The sequence below is a fragment of the Akebia trifoliata genome, chromosome 3, assembly GCF_017979445.1.
Source record: "Akebia trifoliata isolate Shusen 1 chromosome 3, ASM1797944v1, whole genome shotgun sequence".
In the NCBI taxonomy this organism is placed as follows: Eukaryota; Viridiplantae; Streptophyta; class Magnoliopsida; order Ranunculales; family Lardizabalaceae; genus Akebia; species Akebia trifoliata.
In genome coordinates, this window is record NC_141377.1 from 4,204,163 (window position 1) to 4,218,903 (window position 14,741).

The following is a 14,741-nucleotide window of genomic DNA, read 5'->3' on the forward strand; positions in this document are numbered from 1 at the left end:
AAGCGCTACTTTCAAACACTATGCCATTGTATCACATACCTTAGGGTATCAATGAGCCCATTTTAATGTGGGAATCAATGTGTTGATAATTATATATATAAAAAAATATATTTAAGAAAAAGAAATGGAGAAAAAAATGGATTTTTTAGAAGAATTCGATGACCTCGGTATCATGATGTGTGCTAATTTGTATCACTTAAGTTTATGGTTCCCATCAAGTCCAATATAATAATGAGTTGTGCTCTACTAACATTGAAATGTACATAAATTCTGACATTTTAACGTGGTGGTACACGCATAATCATAGATGCTTTTCAAGCATCTATGGTTACCACCACATCAAAATGTACAATTGATGTACATTTTAATGTTACTTCAGCAGTATCCTACTATGATAAGTGCACTAGTATCCAAAATTAGTAAATGTTAGTTCTCTTTCATTTATCAAGCACCCAACTCTTGTACCACGTAGTGTAAAGAAAATAAAAGAAGGCTTTTGATCTACATGTTTTTGCTTGGAAAATGTGATTTTCAAGTGTATGATTGTGCATTTCCTTAGAATTCAAAATTTTTTTTTCCATTAAAATTATAAAGAGCAAAAGGATGGCCAAGAAGACCAACCCAAGAAAAAGAAAATTAAGACAACATTGAATACAAATTTTATCCCAATGAACTACGAAGTCCCTAAAGAACAACCATTTGAACTCCTTATAAATCTTACACCAGAAGGAAAACAAAAAAAATCAAGGACAAAAATAAAGAGATCATGACTTGAAAATGTCTTTCTTTCAAAAGTTCTAGAATTTCTTTCCTTCCAAATATCCCATGTAATCGTAAAAGGAGTAAATTCCAAATCAACTTATTCAAAGAGCAAAAGCTTGACCTTAGTTAAATCCATTCCTCAAAGACATTTCTAACAAATCTCGAGGCACAACTAAACACATCCAAGAGAAAGGAAATGGTCCCAAAGCTCCTTATCCACCAAGCAATGCTCTAGAAAAATGATTTCGGAACTCCTAGGGAAAAAATTCCCACCCCAACTCATAGGAAAAAATGATTTTCCTTCCTCTTAACGTTACTTTAGTACTATTATGCCGAACCCCCCCCCCCCCCCCCCTCTCTTAAAAAAAAACCAACTATCTTGACATTTTGGTAGGTCAAACAAATGATAGAATTTACTTTCCAAGGAATTCATATTTCCTTGAAAAAAAATCCCTGCAATCATACAAATCTTGAGGAACTCAACATCATTATCGCTTTATGACTTTATATTCTAACTCGAGGATTGACCAATATATTTAAACTACATTGTATATGGATATCAAGTCCAATGTTATAATAGATAATACTCTTAAGCCTTACCCAGATGAACCTTCTATTCAAACACCATTTGACATCTCTAATAACACTAACTCAATTCAAAACTTTATATCTAATTTAATAATTTATTAGATATGTATGTATAAACCTCGAGCAATTGGCTCAATGGCAATTTTAAACCAATAAACAATTAATTCCCGTAAGTCATGAGTTCTATACTCAACCTGAGCATTAAGTCCTCAAGTACCACCCGTAAGGGTATACCCTCATTTACCTGATGCGTGTGATGTGCGAGCGTTGCATGTTATAAAATTACACGTTCGAGAACCGTAGATCTTCTCTCCTTGGATACAGTTCTGTCCAGAACTGCCCTCCTTTAAAATTCAAAAGATATGTATATATATATATATATGGGTCCCGTTCGGCACCCTAAGTTTTACCACACACTTTAACAAACGCGTTTTGTCTTACATGGGTTAGAAGTTTCAGAATGAGTTGATTTTTGGTGAGGATGATCTCTATGGTGAGGAGATCATCCTCACCAAAAATCAGCTCATTCCAAAACTTCTAACCCCATCAAAATGATATACAAAAAATGGACGGTCCACGATTTTTCAACGTGTAAACATGGGGCTAACATTTCGGAATGGGCTGATTTTTGGGGAGGATGATCTTCTAATCATAGAGATCATCCTCACCAAAATTCAGCTCATTCCAAAACTTCTAACCCATGTAGGACAAAAAACGTTGTTAAAGTGTGTGGTAAAACTTAGGCTGCTGAACATTTCCCTATATATATATATATATATATATTATATATACACATGTATTAATGTATATATTAAGGTAATAATGTAAATATATATTATGATGTATATAAACTTATGCACTTTATTGTTCCGAAATCAACGCATTGTGTTGTAAGCTTTTTAAGGAGATTGGTTTCTTGTGGAAAAGTACATTGACCGTGAAGCCACATCAACCTCCCTAGGTCAGAGAAAAACAACTCAAACAAAGAAAGATTTTAAAAGAAAGAAAAAAAAAAAAAAAGAGAGAGAGAGAGAGGAGACCAAAGTGGGTCAGAAACATACGTTGTGTTCAGGCAATCCATGTGCTCACATGGATGATAGACAAGAAGAGAGAAGAAGTAGAAGAAGAAGAGAACAAGAAGAACAAATAACCCCCCAAAAAGCCCACCAACCCTTTTCACATTTGGTTCGTAAACAAACAGTTTCTTTTGCCTTTGTTGTTGTTGTTGCAGAGATAGTCATAGAGAGTGATTGATTGAGAGAATTAGAGAAGGAGAGATGAGGGAGGGCAGTGATGGGTTTGTTAGAGCAGATCAGATTGATCTGAAGAGCTTAGATGAACAACTTGAAAGGCATCTTAGTCGAGCATGGACTATGGAGAAGAAGAGAGAGGAGAGTGGAGGAGTGAAGGAGAGAGAGAGGGTTAGTAGAGAAGATTGGGAGATCGATCCCTCAAAGCTTATTATAAAGGGTGTTATTGCTCGTGGAACCTTTGGCACAGTTCATAGAGGAGTTTATGATGGCCAAGATGTTGCTGGTAATACAAACATAGTGGAATTTTTTTTTCCCTCTTTATTTTGATTTCTCCTTTGTTTTCCATGATCTCTGTTCTGTTCTTCTTAGGGTATACTTTTATTTTTGTTTTCATTTTTCTTCTAATTTTAGGGGTTTTAAGGGAATACCCAATCTTTTTTGTAAATTTTTTTTTTTTTTCAAATTTTCATTGATTTTTTAAGGTTAATTTTAAGCTAACAGTTGGGGTTTCTAGCATAAAATTTTAGTTTTTGGGTTCCCATTTGGACGAATTTTACGTTTATGTATTTTATTTGGGGGTTTTAAGGTATTGCCCAATCGTTTTTATAGATACCCATTTTATGTTTTATTTGTCATTTTTCTTGATTTTTAAGCTAACCATTGGGGTTTTTACTATAAAAATTTAGTTTTTTTGGTACCCATTTGGACTAATTCTCCATTTATGTAATTTATTTGGGGGTTTTAAGGGAGTACTCAAATCTTTTTCGTTGATACCCATTTTTTGTTTTATTTGTTATTTTTCTTGATTATTTAGGTTTATTTTAAGCTAACCATTGGGGTTTTACTATAAAAATTTGGGTTTTTTGGTACCCATTTGGCTAATTCTCCATTTATTTTTTCTTTTTGGGTGGTTTTAGGGGAACGCCCAATCGTTTTTATGGATACCCATTTTGTGTTTTATTTGTTTTGTTTTCCCCTATATTTTTTAGGTTTATTTTAAGCTAACCACTGGGCTTTTACTGTAAAAATTAATTTTTTTGGGTACCTTTTTGAACTAATTCTCCATTTATGTATTTTATTTGGGGGTTTTAGGGGAATTCCCAATCGTTTTTATCGATACCCATTTTTGTTTTATTTTTATTTTTCCTTGAGTTTTTTAGGTTTATTTTAAGCTAACTTTTGGGGTTTTTACCATAAAAATTAAAGTTGTGGTTACCCATTTGGACTAATTCTAAATTTATATATATTTTATTTTGGATTCTCAATTAGGGTTTCCCCCCTAAATTTAGCAGTTTTTTGGATACCCAGATGGGTTTTATGTGTCAATATAAGGTTAAGTTATTTGTATCATTAAGAGTAGCATTTTGTGGTTGATCTGGTTGGGAGAACCTGAAGTGTTGGTTAAAGGAAATTGGTTACTCTATCTTTATTGGTTCTCGTGGGATGATTGATAATTGGTCCTTGTGAATCTAATCTTACAAAATCTGAATTTCACAGGAAGGGGTTGTGTTTGCAGGCAAAGTGATTGTTATTTCCACAATGTTGGTGTATTGGGCTTCTTTTCCTGCACTTTCATGTGATCTTAGCTATCATCTGTTTCATACTTGTTTTGTATATGAGATTTAGTGTTGTAATCCCATGAAAATAAGTTGATGAAAAGCTAATGTATACATTCGATAGAACAAAGTGTTGTGCGAAAGTGTGCAACAAACAGAACAAATTTCGAGCAGGAAATCGTAAGCCAAACGAAATAGGAAAAAAAAAACAGAACAGAAGACACGATTTACATGGTTTGGCAAGTTGCCTACGTCCACGGGCAGCAATGATCAATCCATTCTATCAACAACGAGATTTCTACAAAGTTCATCAGAAAACCCTAGTCTCCTGTTACACCCATTTTGAAGCTCTCTCTTGCAGTTACAAAGAGGATATGACAGGCTCTCTTTTCTCATACATAAGAATGAATCCTAAATACTTAGGGTTACAAAGAGGATAAAATGGGTCGGATCAAAACCCAAACCAAATGGGTCATATGGATCGTTAACAGGTCATCAAGAATCCGGGTTGAATTCATAACAACCATCCAACATAAACAAAGTAATTTATCTTTACTTACAAGCAATCTCACCATGGATATTTACTTACAAGATATAACCATCGTTTGAAATTATTGGAATGTATCGGCTGATATGTGTTGGTTTCGGCGAGACTGATACAAAACATTGACCCCGAAAAAAAAAAAATTGTTTTGGGAATGATTCGGAATGTATCGGACTATATGGTAATGTTTCAGTCAAGAAAGTATCAGTTTTTCTCCTGATCAAAACATTGCCTCGAGTCAAGAAGAGATTTTATATTTCCTTTTTCTTCGGTTCAATTTTGTATGAAACAAATAGCTTTGATATTGCCAAGGTTGCAATTATGTTGGTTTTATTTATTTTGTTTCTAAATTGATACAACACTGGATTTCTAATTTTGCATACACTATGTCTCCTTTCTTTCTCATATTCAGTTAAACTGCTTGATTGGGGTGAAGAGGGCCACAGGACTGAAGCCGAAATTGCTTCACTTAGGGCTGCTTTTACCCAAGAAGTCGTCGTTTGGCATAAGCTTGATCATCCTAATGTAACTAAGGTAACCTTTGTTTTTGTTCTCTCTCTCCGACCTTTTTTTTTTTTTTTTGACAAATAGAGATGAAGCTAAGAAAAGAGTCCAATAAATGTCAAAAAGGAAGAAATTTTTTTGGAGACCACAAGCTTTTATCCTGTTGGCTGTTGACAATGGATAGATAGGTGGTTTACGCTCTCACCATTCTCCTTGCACAGTATTGAGAATGGTAACTTGTTTACATGCAAATAAATATCCTTGAATTAATATTTGTTTTTTCCAAAGCAGCGGACTAGACAAAAAAAGTGCAGTTTAGACAGAATTTTGAACCCCTAAAATGATGGAGAACACCGACTTTATTCCCTAAAATATCGAATAACAATTTAACCAACATTGTTCCATCCCAACTTTTTGCCAGAGTCTATTGTTGTCAAGGACAAGGGATAAGGTGATGTTAGATATGAGAGATACCAAACCTAGTTGAGGACTCTCTTCTTTTATAAGTACATTTTTTCTTCACTTTATCTTGGTTAATGTTTCTTTTACTTCTATAACCCTAATCATATGATCGTTTAAATGTGTTATGGTCCTTATATGGTTAGCGTTTTCCGTTGAGTTATAAGCTCCCCGCGTGATCTTCATTTTGTAATTTATGGGGAAAAACCTTCGACCATTATTTTGTTTCCTTGTCCTTCACCAAGCACCTTGATTTTTTTGCTTTAAATGCATCTAAATTGATCTCTATATCTAGTCTCCTCTCTCTCATTTTTGCAAGTTCATAAATATTTGTTCTCACTTTATCTTTTTTCTAAGTTATTAAATAAACCGCCATACACCTTATATTTTGAACCCTTACTATCTTCTTCACTTCTTGTTTTTACCCCTTTTATATTTTTCAAAGTTATCTTTATATCTAATTTGTTGCCATGTCTTGCACCATATTCTCATTTCTCTAATAACCTTTTTGACCTCATCACTTAACCACCAAGTTTCTTTTGAGAGTAACTTCTTTCATTTAGATTCTACTAGAACTTCTTCCCCCCCCACCCTCTTCTAATTCTGTCTTTCATTTCATCCCATATCTCTGTAGTTTACACATTCAAGTACCATATTCCTTCCCCTCATTTTTTCCTAAAATAATAGCATTTTCTCCTTATCTTGGGCCGTTTTTGTTTTCAACTACAATCTTGACATATTGAACATTCTTTTCTTTTCAAAGGAAAAAAAAGTGCCTATTTGGCTTTTACCCATTCCATTTTTCAAAGGCACTAGATTTTTTTATTTTTTATTTGAATGCTATGTTTCAATTATATCATATCATACATGGTTTAAAATATTGTATCGATTGAATATTTTAGTTAATGAAAAAACTGATACGGTATTGGTCAATACATTCGATACAAACTGATACATTCTAGAAACATTCAATGTTTCATATAGGTCCTGGCCGATACCGATACGTAACGACTGATACATTCCGATATTTTAAACCATGATATCATATGCCTTGGTGGCTCAAGAATTGTAACCCCCTCCCAATTTCGTTTCTGTCTCCAACCCATTGGATTCTCCTTGCAATGTCTTTCCCTACATTCTTCTTTCAAATTGCCTTGTTGAAATATGGAAGTATTGTTCTAGTTTATCACATTTTTTTTGCCAGTCCAGAAATTCTGGTAGAATTTCTAGTTTCCTCACCCTGAGATTTAGATTGAAAATATTCATGTTTTATGTAACTTACATGATTGACGTAGGGGGGGCTCATAGACATAGTGTCCTGGAAAACTTGTCGTAATTATTGTCTTATAGTCAAGGTATAAAATGTTGCATCGATTGAATATTTTGATTAATGAAAAAATCGATACTGTATCGGCTGATACATACCTAAAACATTCAATGTTTCGTATCGATCTTGCCTGATACTGATATGTCTCGGCGGATACATTCATATATTTTAAACCTTGCTTATTGTGATAACATTTCTTATGCATGGTAAGCATCTACACATGCCTTGATTTCTTTCGTTGGATGCTGGTTCTTACAATCATACTGAACTCGCTTTGCAGTTTATAGGAGCAACAATGGGCAATTCAGAGCTAAGCATACAAACGGAAAACGGCCGAATTGGCATGCCAAGCAATATTTGTTGCGTTGTTGTTGAATATCTTCCTGGGGGTGCACTCAAATCTTACCTCATAAAGAACCGGAGAAGGAAACTAGCTTTCAAAGTTGTCGTCCAACTGGCACTAGATCTCTCCCGAGGGTCTAACTCCTCTATCGCATCTATATTTATTTTAGCAAATCATTTGGTTTCACAAATCTTTTATATAATAAAACACAATGGTGGACCCCACTCCTTTTTCTCAAGATTTATACCCCATTAACAATGTATCTCAAGGATATTTGTCCATTTTCCTTTGTCTTCTCTTTTCTTCTCCTTCCCAAAAATACCCCCAAACTTTATTGTCTTTTCTCTTGTACCTCTTTCCAAAAACACTCCTACAACTTTCTATATTACTTTTCCCCTTTTTCCAAGACTACCCTTCCAAATTTATTATTTTTCCTTTGTCACCCCCTTAACCCCAAAGATGATGCTTGTGCCATAGGCACAGACAAACTCTAGTTATTTCTAAGATTAGATCGCTTTGCAAGTCAACAATAATCTAAAACCTGTAATTTATTGAAGTATTCTCTTCTTCTGTAGGTTGAGTTACCTTCACTCTAAGAAGATCGTTCACCGAGATGTGAAGACAGAGAACATGCTTTTGGATAAAAGCCGCACTGTAAAAATAGCCGACTTTGGGGTTGCTCGTGTTGAGGCTCAGAATCCTAATGATATGACAGGCGAGACTGGGACTCTCGGTTACATGGCACCTGAGGTACTAAATCAATCTGCTATTAAATAATGAGAGCTTCTATTGCCACTCCAACTTTTGCTAACACCATCCCAAAATATGTACTAATTCTTTGGTGATTTACATAATACATATGAATTAGGGTGGCATTAGCATAAGTTGGGTGTAGCAATAGAATCTCTCTAAATAATATTTACAACGCAACCACTTGAATTACTTTGTTTTTTTAGATGGTTTGGTACATTTTTTTAAAGAATCCACTGGTTTGGGCCCTTGTTAATTGTAACCGATCATCAGTGACGCGGGTGAACGGGTGGATGATCACAGGTACTCAACGGCAGCCCATACAATAGGAAATGTGACGTGTACAGTTTCGGTATCTGTTTGTGGGAGATATATTGCTGTGACATGCCGTATCCTGATCTCAGTTTCTCGGAAGTGACGTCCGCTGTTGTCCGCCAGGTACAAATTCTCCTCCTCATCCCCTAACCTAGGACTGTCAATGGATCGGATCAGACCTGAAATCTGATTCGTTATGATTCGATAACTTCAGGTATGGATCTGATAAGGTTCAGATCTGGATTGACCATGTCCCGATCCGATAAGGACCCGTTCGATAAAATGTCAGAAATTATATAAAGGATCAGGTTCCAGTGACTCATGAAGAATGACTCATGAGAAAAAGACATGATCTCAACCGTGTAAACATGACAACGGTTGGGATTTATAAGTATCCAGATAACACAAATCTCGATGATATTTATTTTTAGGATAAATCTCAACCATTGGATTTTGTGTTCACACAGTTGAGATCATGTATTTTTTCCTCGAGTCATATGTCATGAGTCAACGGGTCCCAACCCTTAAATAAATTATAGTATAAATTTATTTAAATATATGAAGTTTATTTAGATTTTTTCCATCAAATCAGGTTTGATCCAATCTAGACCTGATCTGATTGTAATTGAATTAGGTTTGGATCTCAGTATTTGACATCTGATAAAAACCTGATCCCCTTAAGAGCCCAATCCGATACTTATCAGATAAATTCTGGATCCGATCTGTGAACATGATCCATTGACAGCCCTACCCCCAACTATTTGTGCTGGTCACATGCAAGATAACTGGTAAAACTAATCATGAAACTGCAGAATCTGAGACCGGATATGCCCCGTTGTTGCCCTAGCTCTCTGGCAAACGTAATGAAACGATGCTGGGATGCGAATCCCGACAAGCGACCAGAGATGGATGAGGTGGTAACCATGTTAGAGGCCATCGACACGTCAAAGGGTGGAGGTATGATCCCTCATGATCAGCCTCAAGGTTGTCTATGCTTCCGTAAGTACCGAGGACCTTGAAAGAATCGAACCTTGTTAAGAGATTTGATTTCAAGAAATTTGGGTTTACAGAGCTGAGAAGATACAATGGCATATATATATAGGCTGAAGGAAGAGCTCTGCAACATCTTATTTCTTTGTGGGATGATGTAAAGCTTTTCTTTTTTATGTGTATTTGATTTGCTAGCTAGTTTTCTGTCTGTAAGTTTATTAGCTTCTATGTTCCAATTATTATTATGATGATCTGAAAAATGTTACGTGTTTGGGTTTAATGGCTAATGTTGTTGAAAAGATATTCTACTAGAGGGTCATTCAAATCATATATAGGAATCCAAAATGTGCTAATGTTCTCTATGATTTTTTTATACCACATTTGGTTCCCAATGTGAGCTAAACGTTGTTGTTGTTGTTGTTATCATCTTGAATTTTATAAAAAAATATCCAAATTTACATTACTTCGTTCATGTTTATTCTTGAACCCAATAGTACTTCTTGAGATGGTTACAATGGGGGTATAAATTGGCATCCATTTTCATGTTTCACGTCACTTAGACATACGAGACGAGGTTGGAGTCGGGTACTAAAGACCAACGCCAATGTCTGGCCCCAACCCTTCAAATATAGGAGTTGAGATCGGACGGAGTTAGCTGGGGGCGCATCAGCCAATAACCAACTCTAAGGATTAGGCAAAATTACAAATCGAGGTTAGAACCTAAGGTCCTGTTTAATAATGTTGTCAATTTTTACTGTCAAATTCTGTTGTAAGAAAACAGTTGTAAATAGTTGGAACATTGAAAAGTTTGTTTGATAGTCTTGTAAAAGTGTTATGCTGTTTATCAAAATTTGATAATCATTGTTTAATATAACTATTGGATTTTACTGTATTACGGTAAAATGATCAGAATATATATATATATTAATTTAAATAAATTTATAAATTTTATCGAACCCGTTTTTATAATTATAATTTTATAAATAAATTTTATAATTATTTTAAGATAACTTGAGCTCACGCGTTCAAATTTGCAATGTTTCAATCCAATTGAGCTATGGATCCAAACTCGTTCTTCTTCTATTTTTTTTTTTTTTTTTAGAATTTACGAGACTTCCATTTTGTGTACAAAATGATATTTTTCAGTTTGTGGTGTCATCTCAAAGACAATGGACAACACATGTTACGTGCTTTTTTTTTTGTTTTGTTTTTTTTTTTTTTAATGAGCTTGGAGTTAATAAACTTGTATGATCCAACTGAATAAAAATAGGCCTAGGCCCAACTATGACATCCTTTAACATGGCCATGTTGTGGAAGTCATTTCCATAAAAGAACAAAAGAATGTTCTCAAAATCAGGAAGACAGCCTCCCCATTTAAATTTATGGGAAAATTATTAAAAAAAAAACCGAATAAAATATTATTTCTAAAAAAAAACCAAATTTATTTAAAATTATGAAAAAGGTAAAAAACCGGCCATTGATTGGCCGGTTGTAGTCTCTCTCCTCTATTAAAAAAAAAACGATTTTTTTAAAAAAAACAGGTCATTAAATGACCGGTTTTTTGTTCTCTCTCCTCCTTCTCTCTCTTCACTTTCTCTCTCTTAATTATTTAAAAAAAAAAATCAATTTAAAAAAAAAAAAAGGTCATTGAATGACCGGTTTTTTATTTCTCTCTCATCTTTTTCTCTCTACACACCCTTCTCTCTCTTAATTATTTAAAGAAAAAATCGAATTTAAAAAAAAAATCATTAAATAACAGATTTTTTCTCTCTCTTGAAAAGAGCAATTACAAATAAACCCTTAAAAAACTTATGATATTTCACTTGCCACCTTCTAATTAATTAAAATTAATATTGTACGTATAAGATTACTTTATGACGTAAACTAGGGGTGCACATTGGATTGGATAAATCCGAGAACCGAACCAATCCGAAGCTTTTGGATTGGATTGGTTCGGATTAAATACACCCACGGTTCGGGTACGGTTTGAAAAAAAAATCCGGTTATTTCGGATTGCTTCGAATCCAATCCAATCTTGGTTCGGATTGCTTCGAATCGGTTCTCGGTTCTCATACTTAATATTTTCAATAGTAATAAAAATCATTAAAAAATAATGAACTAATCTAATAGTAATAAAAATCATGAATCAATCCAAAATACTTATTATTTTTAACACATTAAAAATAAAAATCATGAAAACAATAAGAGAAAATTTCTATTTCTATTTTCAAATTTCTATTTCTGTTCTGAAATTTTTGTTATGAAATTTCTGTTTTGAAATTTCTGTTATAAAATTTCTATTCTAAAATTTTTGTTCGAATAAAAATGAACATCAGAAAGTTTCTATTTTATTCCACCTCTCCATTTCTCTGATTCATCGAAAATATAGAATTAAAAATTTATGTTTAAAATTTCTAATCTATTATTTATGTTCGAATAAACAGGAACATTAGAAATTTTAATTAAAAATTTATGTTCGAATAAAATTAAAAATAAATTTTCTGTTCTGAATTTTCTAGTATTCAAAAATTTCTGTTCGAATACATCAGAAATTTATATTCTTGAATTTCACACAGAAAATCCGAGCGAAACTCACACACAGTTAAATTTATGTTCGAAGGGAACATCCAAGCGAAAACGAAGTCGTTTTCGAAACAAGCGAGAACAACGGCAACAAGAGAGAGAGAGAGAAGAGAGTTACCTCTGTTTTTCCGACAAGGTGAGGTAAGGGTGAGAGACGACCGAGAACGGCGGCGAGGTTTTAAGAGAGAGATAGAGAGATCTCTGTGTTTTCCGACGAGGTGAGCGAAGGAGACGGCGGCGAGGTTGAGAGAGAGAGAGAGAGTCCTCTATGTTTTCCGACGAGGTGGAGCGAGGGAGACGATCGGGAAGACGACGGCTAGGTTTCTCAATTTACAGATTTCCCCCAAATTCGATTCAAAGGAGAAGAGAGAAATAAAGAAAATAATTTTTTTTTAAAATCATTATATATATAATTATATATATATATATATATATATATATATTACGGTTCGGATTTCGGATTGGTTCGGTTTGTTATATTCTTAATCCGGAACCGAATCGAAATAACCGGATTTTTTTTTCAAACCGTACCCGAACCGTGGGTGTATTTAATCCGAACCAATCCAATCCAAAAGCTTCGGATTGGTTCGGTTCTCGGATTTATCCAATCCAATGTGCACCCCTAGTTTAGGTCATAAAGTAATCTTATACGTACAATATTAATTTTAATTAATTAGAAGGTGGCAAGTGAAATATCATAAGTTTTTTAAGGGTTTATTTGTAATTGCTCTTTTCAAGAGAGAGAAAAAAATCTGTTATTTAATGATTTTTTTTTAAAATTCGATTTTTTTCTTTAAATAATTAAGAGAGAGAAGGTGTAGAGAGAAAAAGATGAGAGAGAAATAAAAAACTGGTCATTCAATGACCTTTTTTTTTTTTTTAATTGATTTTTTTTTTAAATAATTAAGAGAGAGAAAGTGAAGAGAGAGAAGGAGGAGAGAGAACAAAAAACCGGTCATTTAATGACCTGTTTTTTTAAAAAAATCGTTTTTTTTTTAAATAGAGGAGAGAGACTACAACCGGCCAATCAATGGCCGGTTTTTTACCTTTTTCATAATTTTAAATAAATTTGATTTTTTTTTAGAAATAATATTTTTATTCGATTTTTTTTAATAATTTTCCCTAAATTTATTAAAGCTATCAGGATGAGTCATCTAAGCAATAGATTTAGGCACTAAGCTATAGATTTAGGCATGATGATGTCTTCAACCTATAAAATGATAATAATAATGACATTTAAAATCATGTCCTATGTGAAGTGTGAAGTGAAGCTTGAAGATTATTTAATGAGTAAGGTCAAGACCTTATGTGCATCACATGTATGCCTTCATTTTCATTGTCCCAGCCAAACAAAATCGTTCTAGCTCTCACCAAAACCAGTCATCCCTTCCCAATTTCTTTTTTTTAATCTTGATATTCCCCTTCTTTACCTCACAAATAATAATGGTTTTCTAAGGCAGTAGAAGGCAATAGAATTTTAGGTAGAATATGACCATTTTCAAGAGATTGAAGATGAACTTCAGAAACTTAAGGACGATAGATTCTTGCACAAAGAATCAAGAGTTTTATCCAACAAATTGCAATCACAAATCGTACGAAAATCCAAGTTAAATCATAGAGTTTTCCACACATGAGTCGCAACCGAGTCATCTCAATATCCAAATGAAGAAGAGTTGTGTGAGGTTTCGTCGAGAAGAAGAGTTGCATGCTGTGCGAGGTTCTATCAACAAGAATAGTGGGTTGTGTGAGGTTCTATCAAGAAGAAGAGAGTAAAAAATGGATCAGGGACATTTCAGTAATTTTGCACAAGTTGTTTTTTTTTTTTTTGATAGCTTCTCCCGCAAATGCAAATAGTAAAAGCAACCTTCATCCGCTTTTAATATTTGCTTTTAAAAACGCAAATTTCTAATGCACTTTTTCTTATCAAACAACAATCACCAATGAAAAAACGGTTTTAAAATGCAAAAGCTAAATAAAAAGCTTTTAAAAACGTTATTAAACACCACCTAAATTGCTATTGCAGTGAGTGACTTTTTCACACATCCCCACAACACTTGGACAGATAATTCATATTGAGGTAAGAATGAGTTGATCGAAGTATGCACGTATCCAAAGACACATAATTTATAAATAATACTGAAGTGACCTCAAGCTGGAATCTCATAGGGCACTTCTTGACTTGGAAGTATATGGAAACCATGGATGCTTTTCATTAAGATACCAGTGAAAAAGCATTTATAGTTCCTATCCACTTTTACGTCAAGAGATGCCATATGAGGTCACTCCAGCACAAACGCATAATTTATCCCTCTACAGTTACCAAATAACCAATTTTGCAACTACAATACCACCATAACATCAGGAGGCACTACTACCGCAGACATAAAACTTTGAAGCGGGGCAGCCCGCTTCAAATTTCGAAGAAACCCTCTTTGTTACTTGACACATGGTGTTTTTAATTTATTTCACGTCCTTATATTCCTGTCAAAATTTTAAACACCTCCTTAGAATGAGATGTGTAATCCAATGGAGAGGGTTTCTTCAAAATTTTGAAGCGGGCTGTTCACTTCAAAGTTTTTTTCGACAAGATCAATGCAAGTGAGAATGAAATCCACCATTAAATGCAACCCGCATAGCAGTTCTCTTAACCCCAATTGCCTAAATATCTATCTAAATGTTCTCTTTCAATGTTATTGGATCTTTGCCTAAATTAAATTTTAGTAGATTTCACTAGACAATGTTTGGATTGAGAAAAGTGGAGAGAATT

The 14,741-nt window shown here is 33.9% G+C and overlaps 1 protein-coding gene across 1 annotated transcript; it reads left to right on the top strand.

The window, feature by feature from the left end:
- The first annotated feature begins 2,351 nt into the window (after positions 1-2,351).
- LOC147405620 (serine/threonine-protein kinase 52-like) lies at positions 2,352-9,692 on the top strand. Its single transcript, XM_086433416.1, has 6 exons — positions 2,352-2,886; positions 5,116-5,237; positions 7,274-7,470; positions 7,912-8,086; positions 8,390-8,524; positions 9,214-9,692. Exons 1-6 carry the CDS (start codon positions 2,628-2,630, stop codon positions 9,418-9,420), a joined length of 1,095 nt encoding a protein of 364 aa, XP_086289542.1. The 5' UTR covers positions 2,352-2,627; the 3' UTR covers positions 9,421-9,692.
- Positions 9,693-14,741: the final 5,049 nt, after the last annotated feature.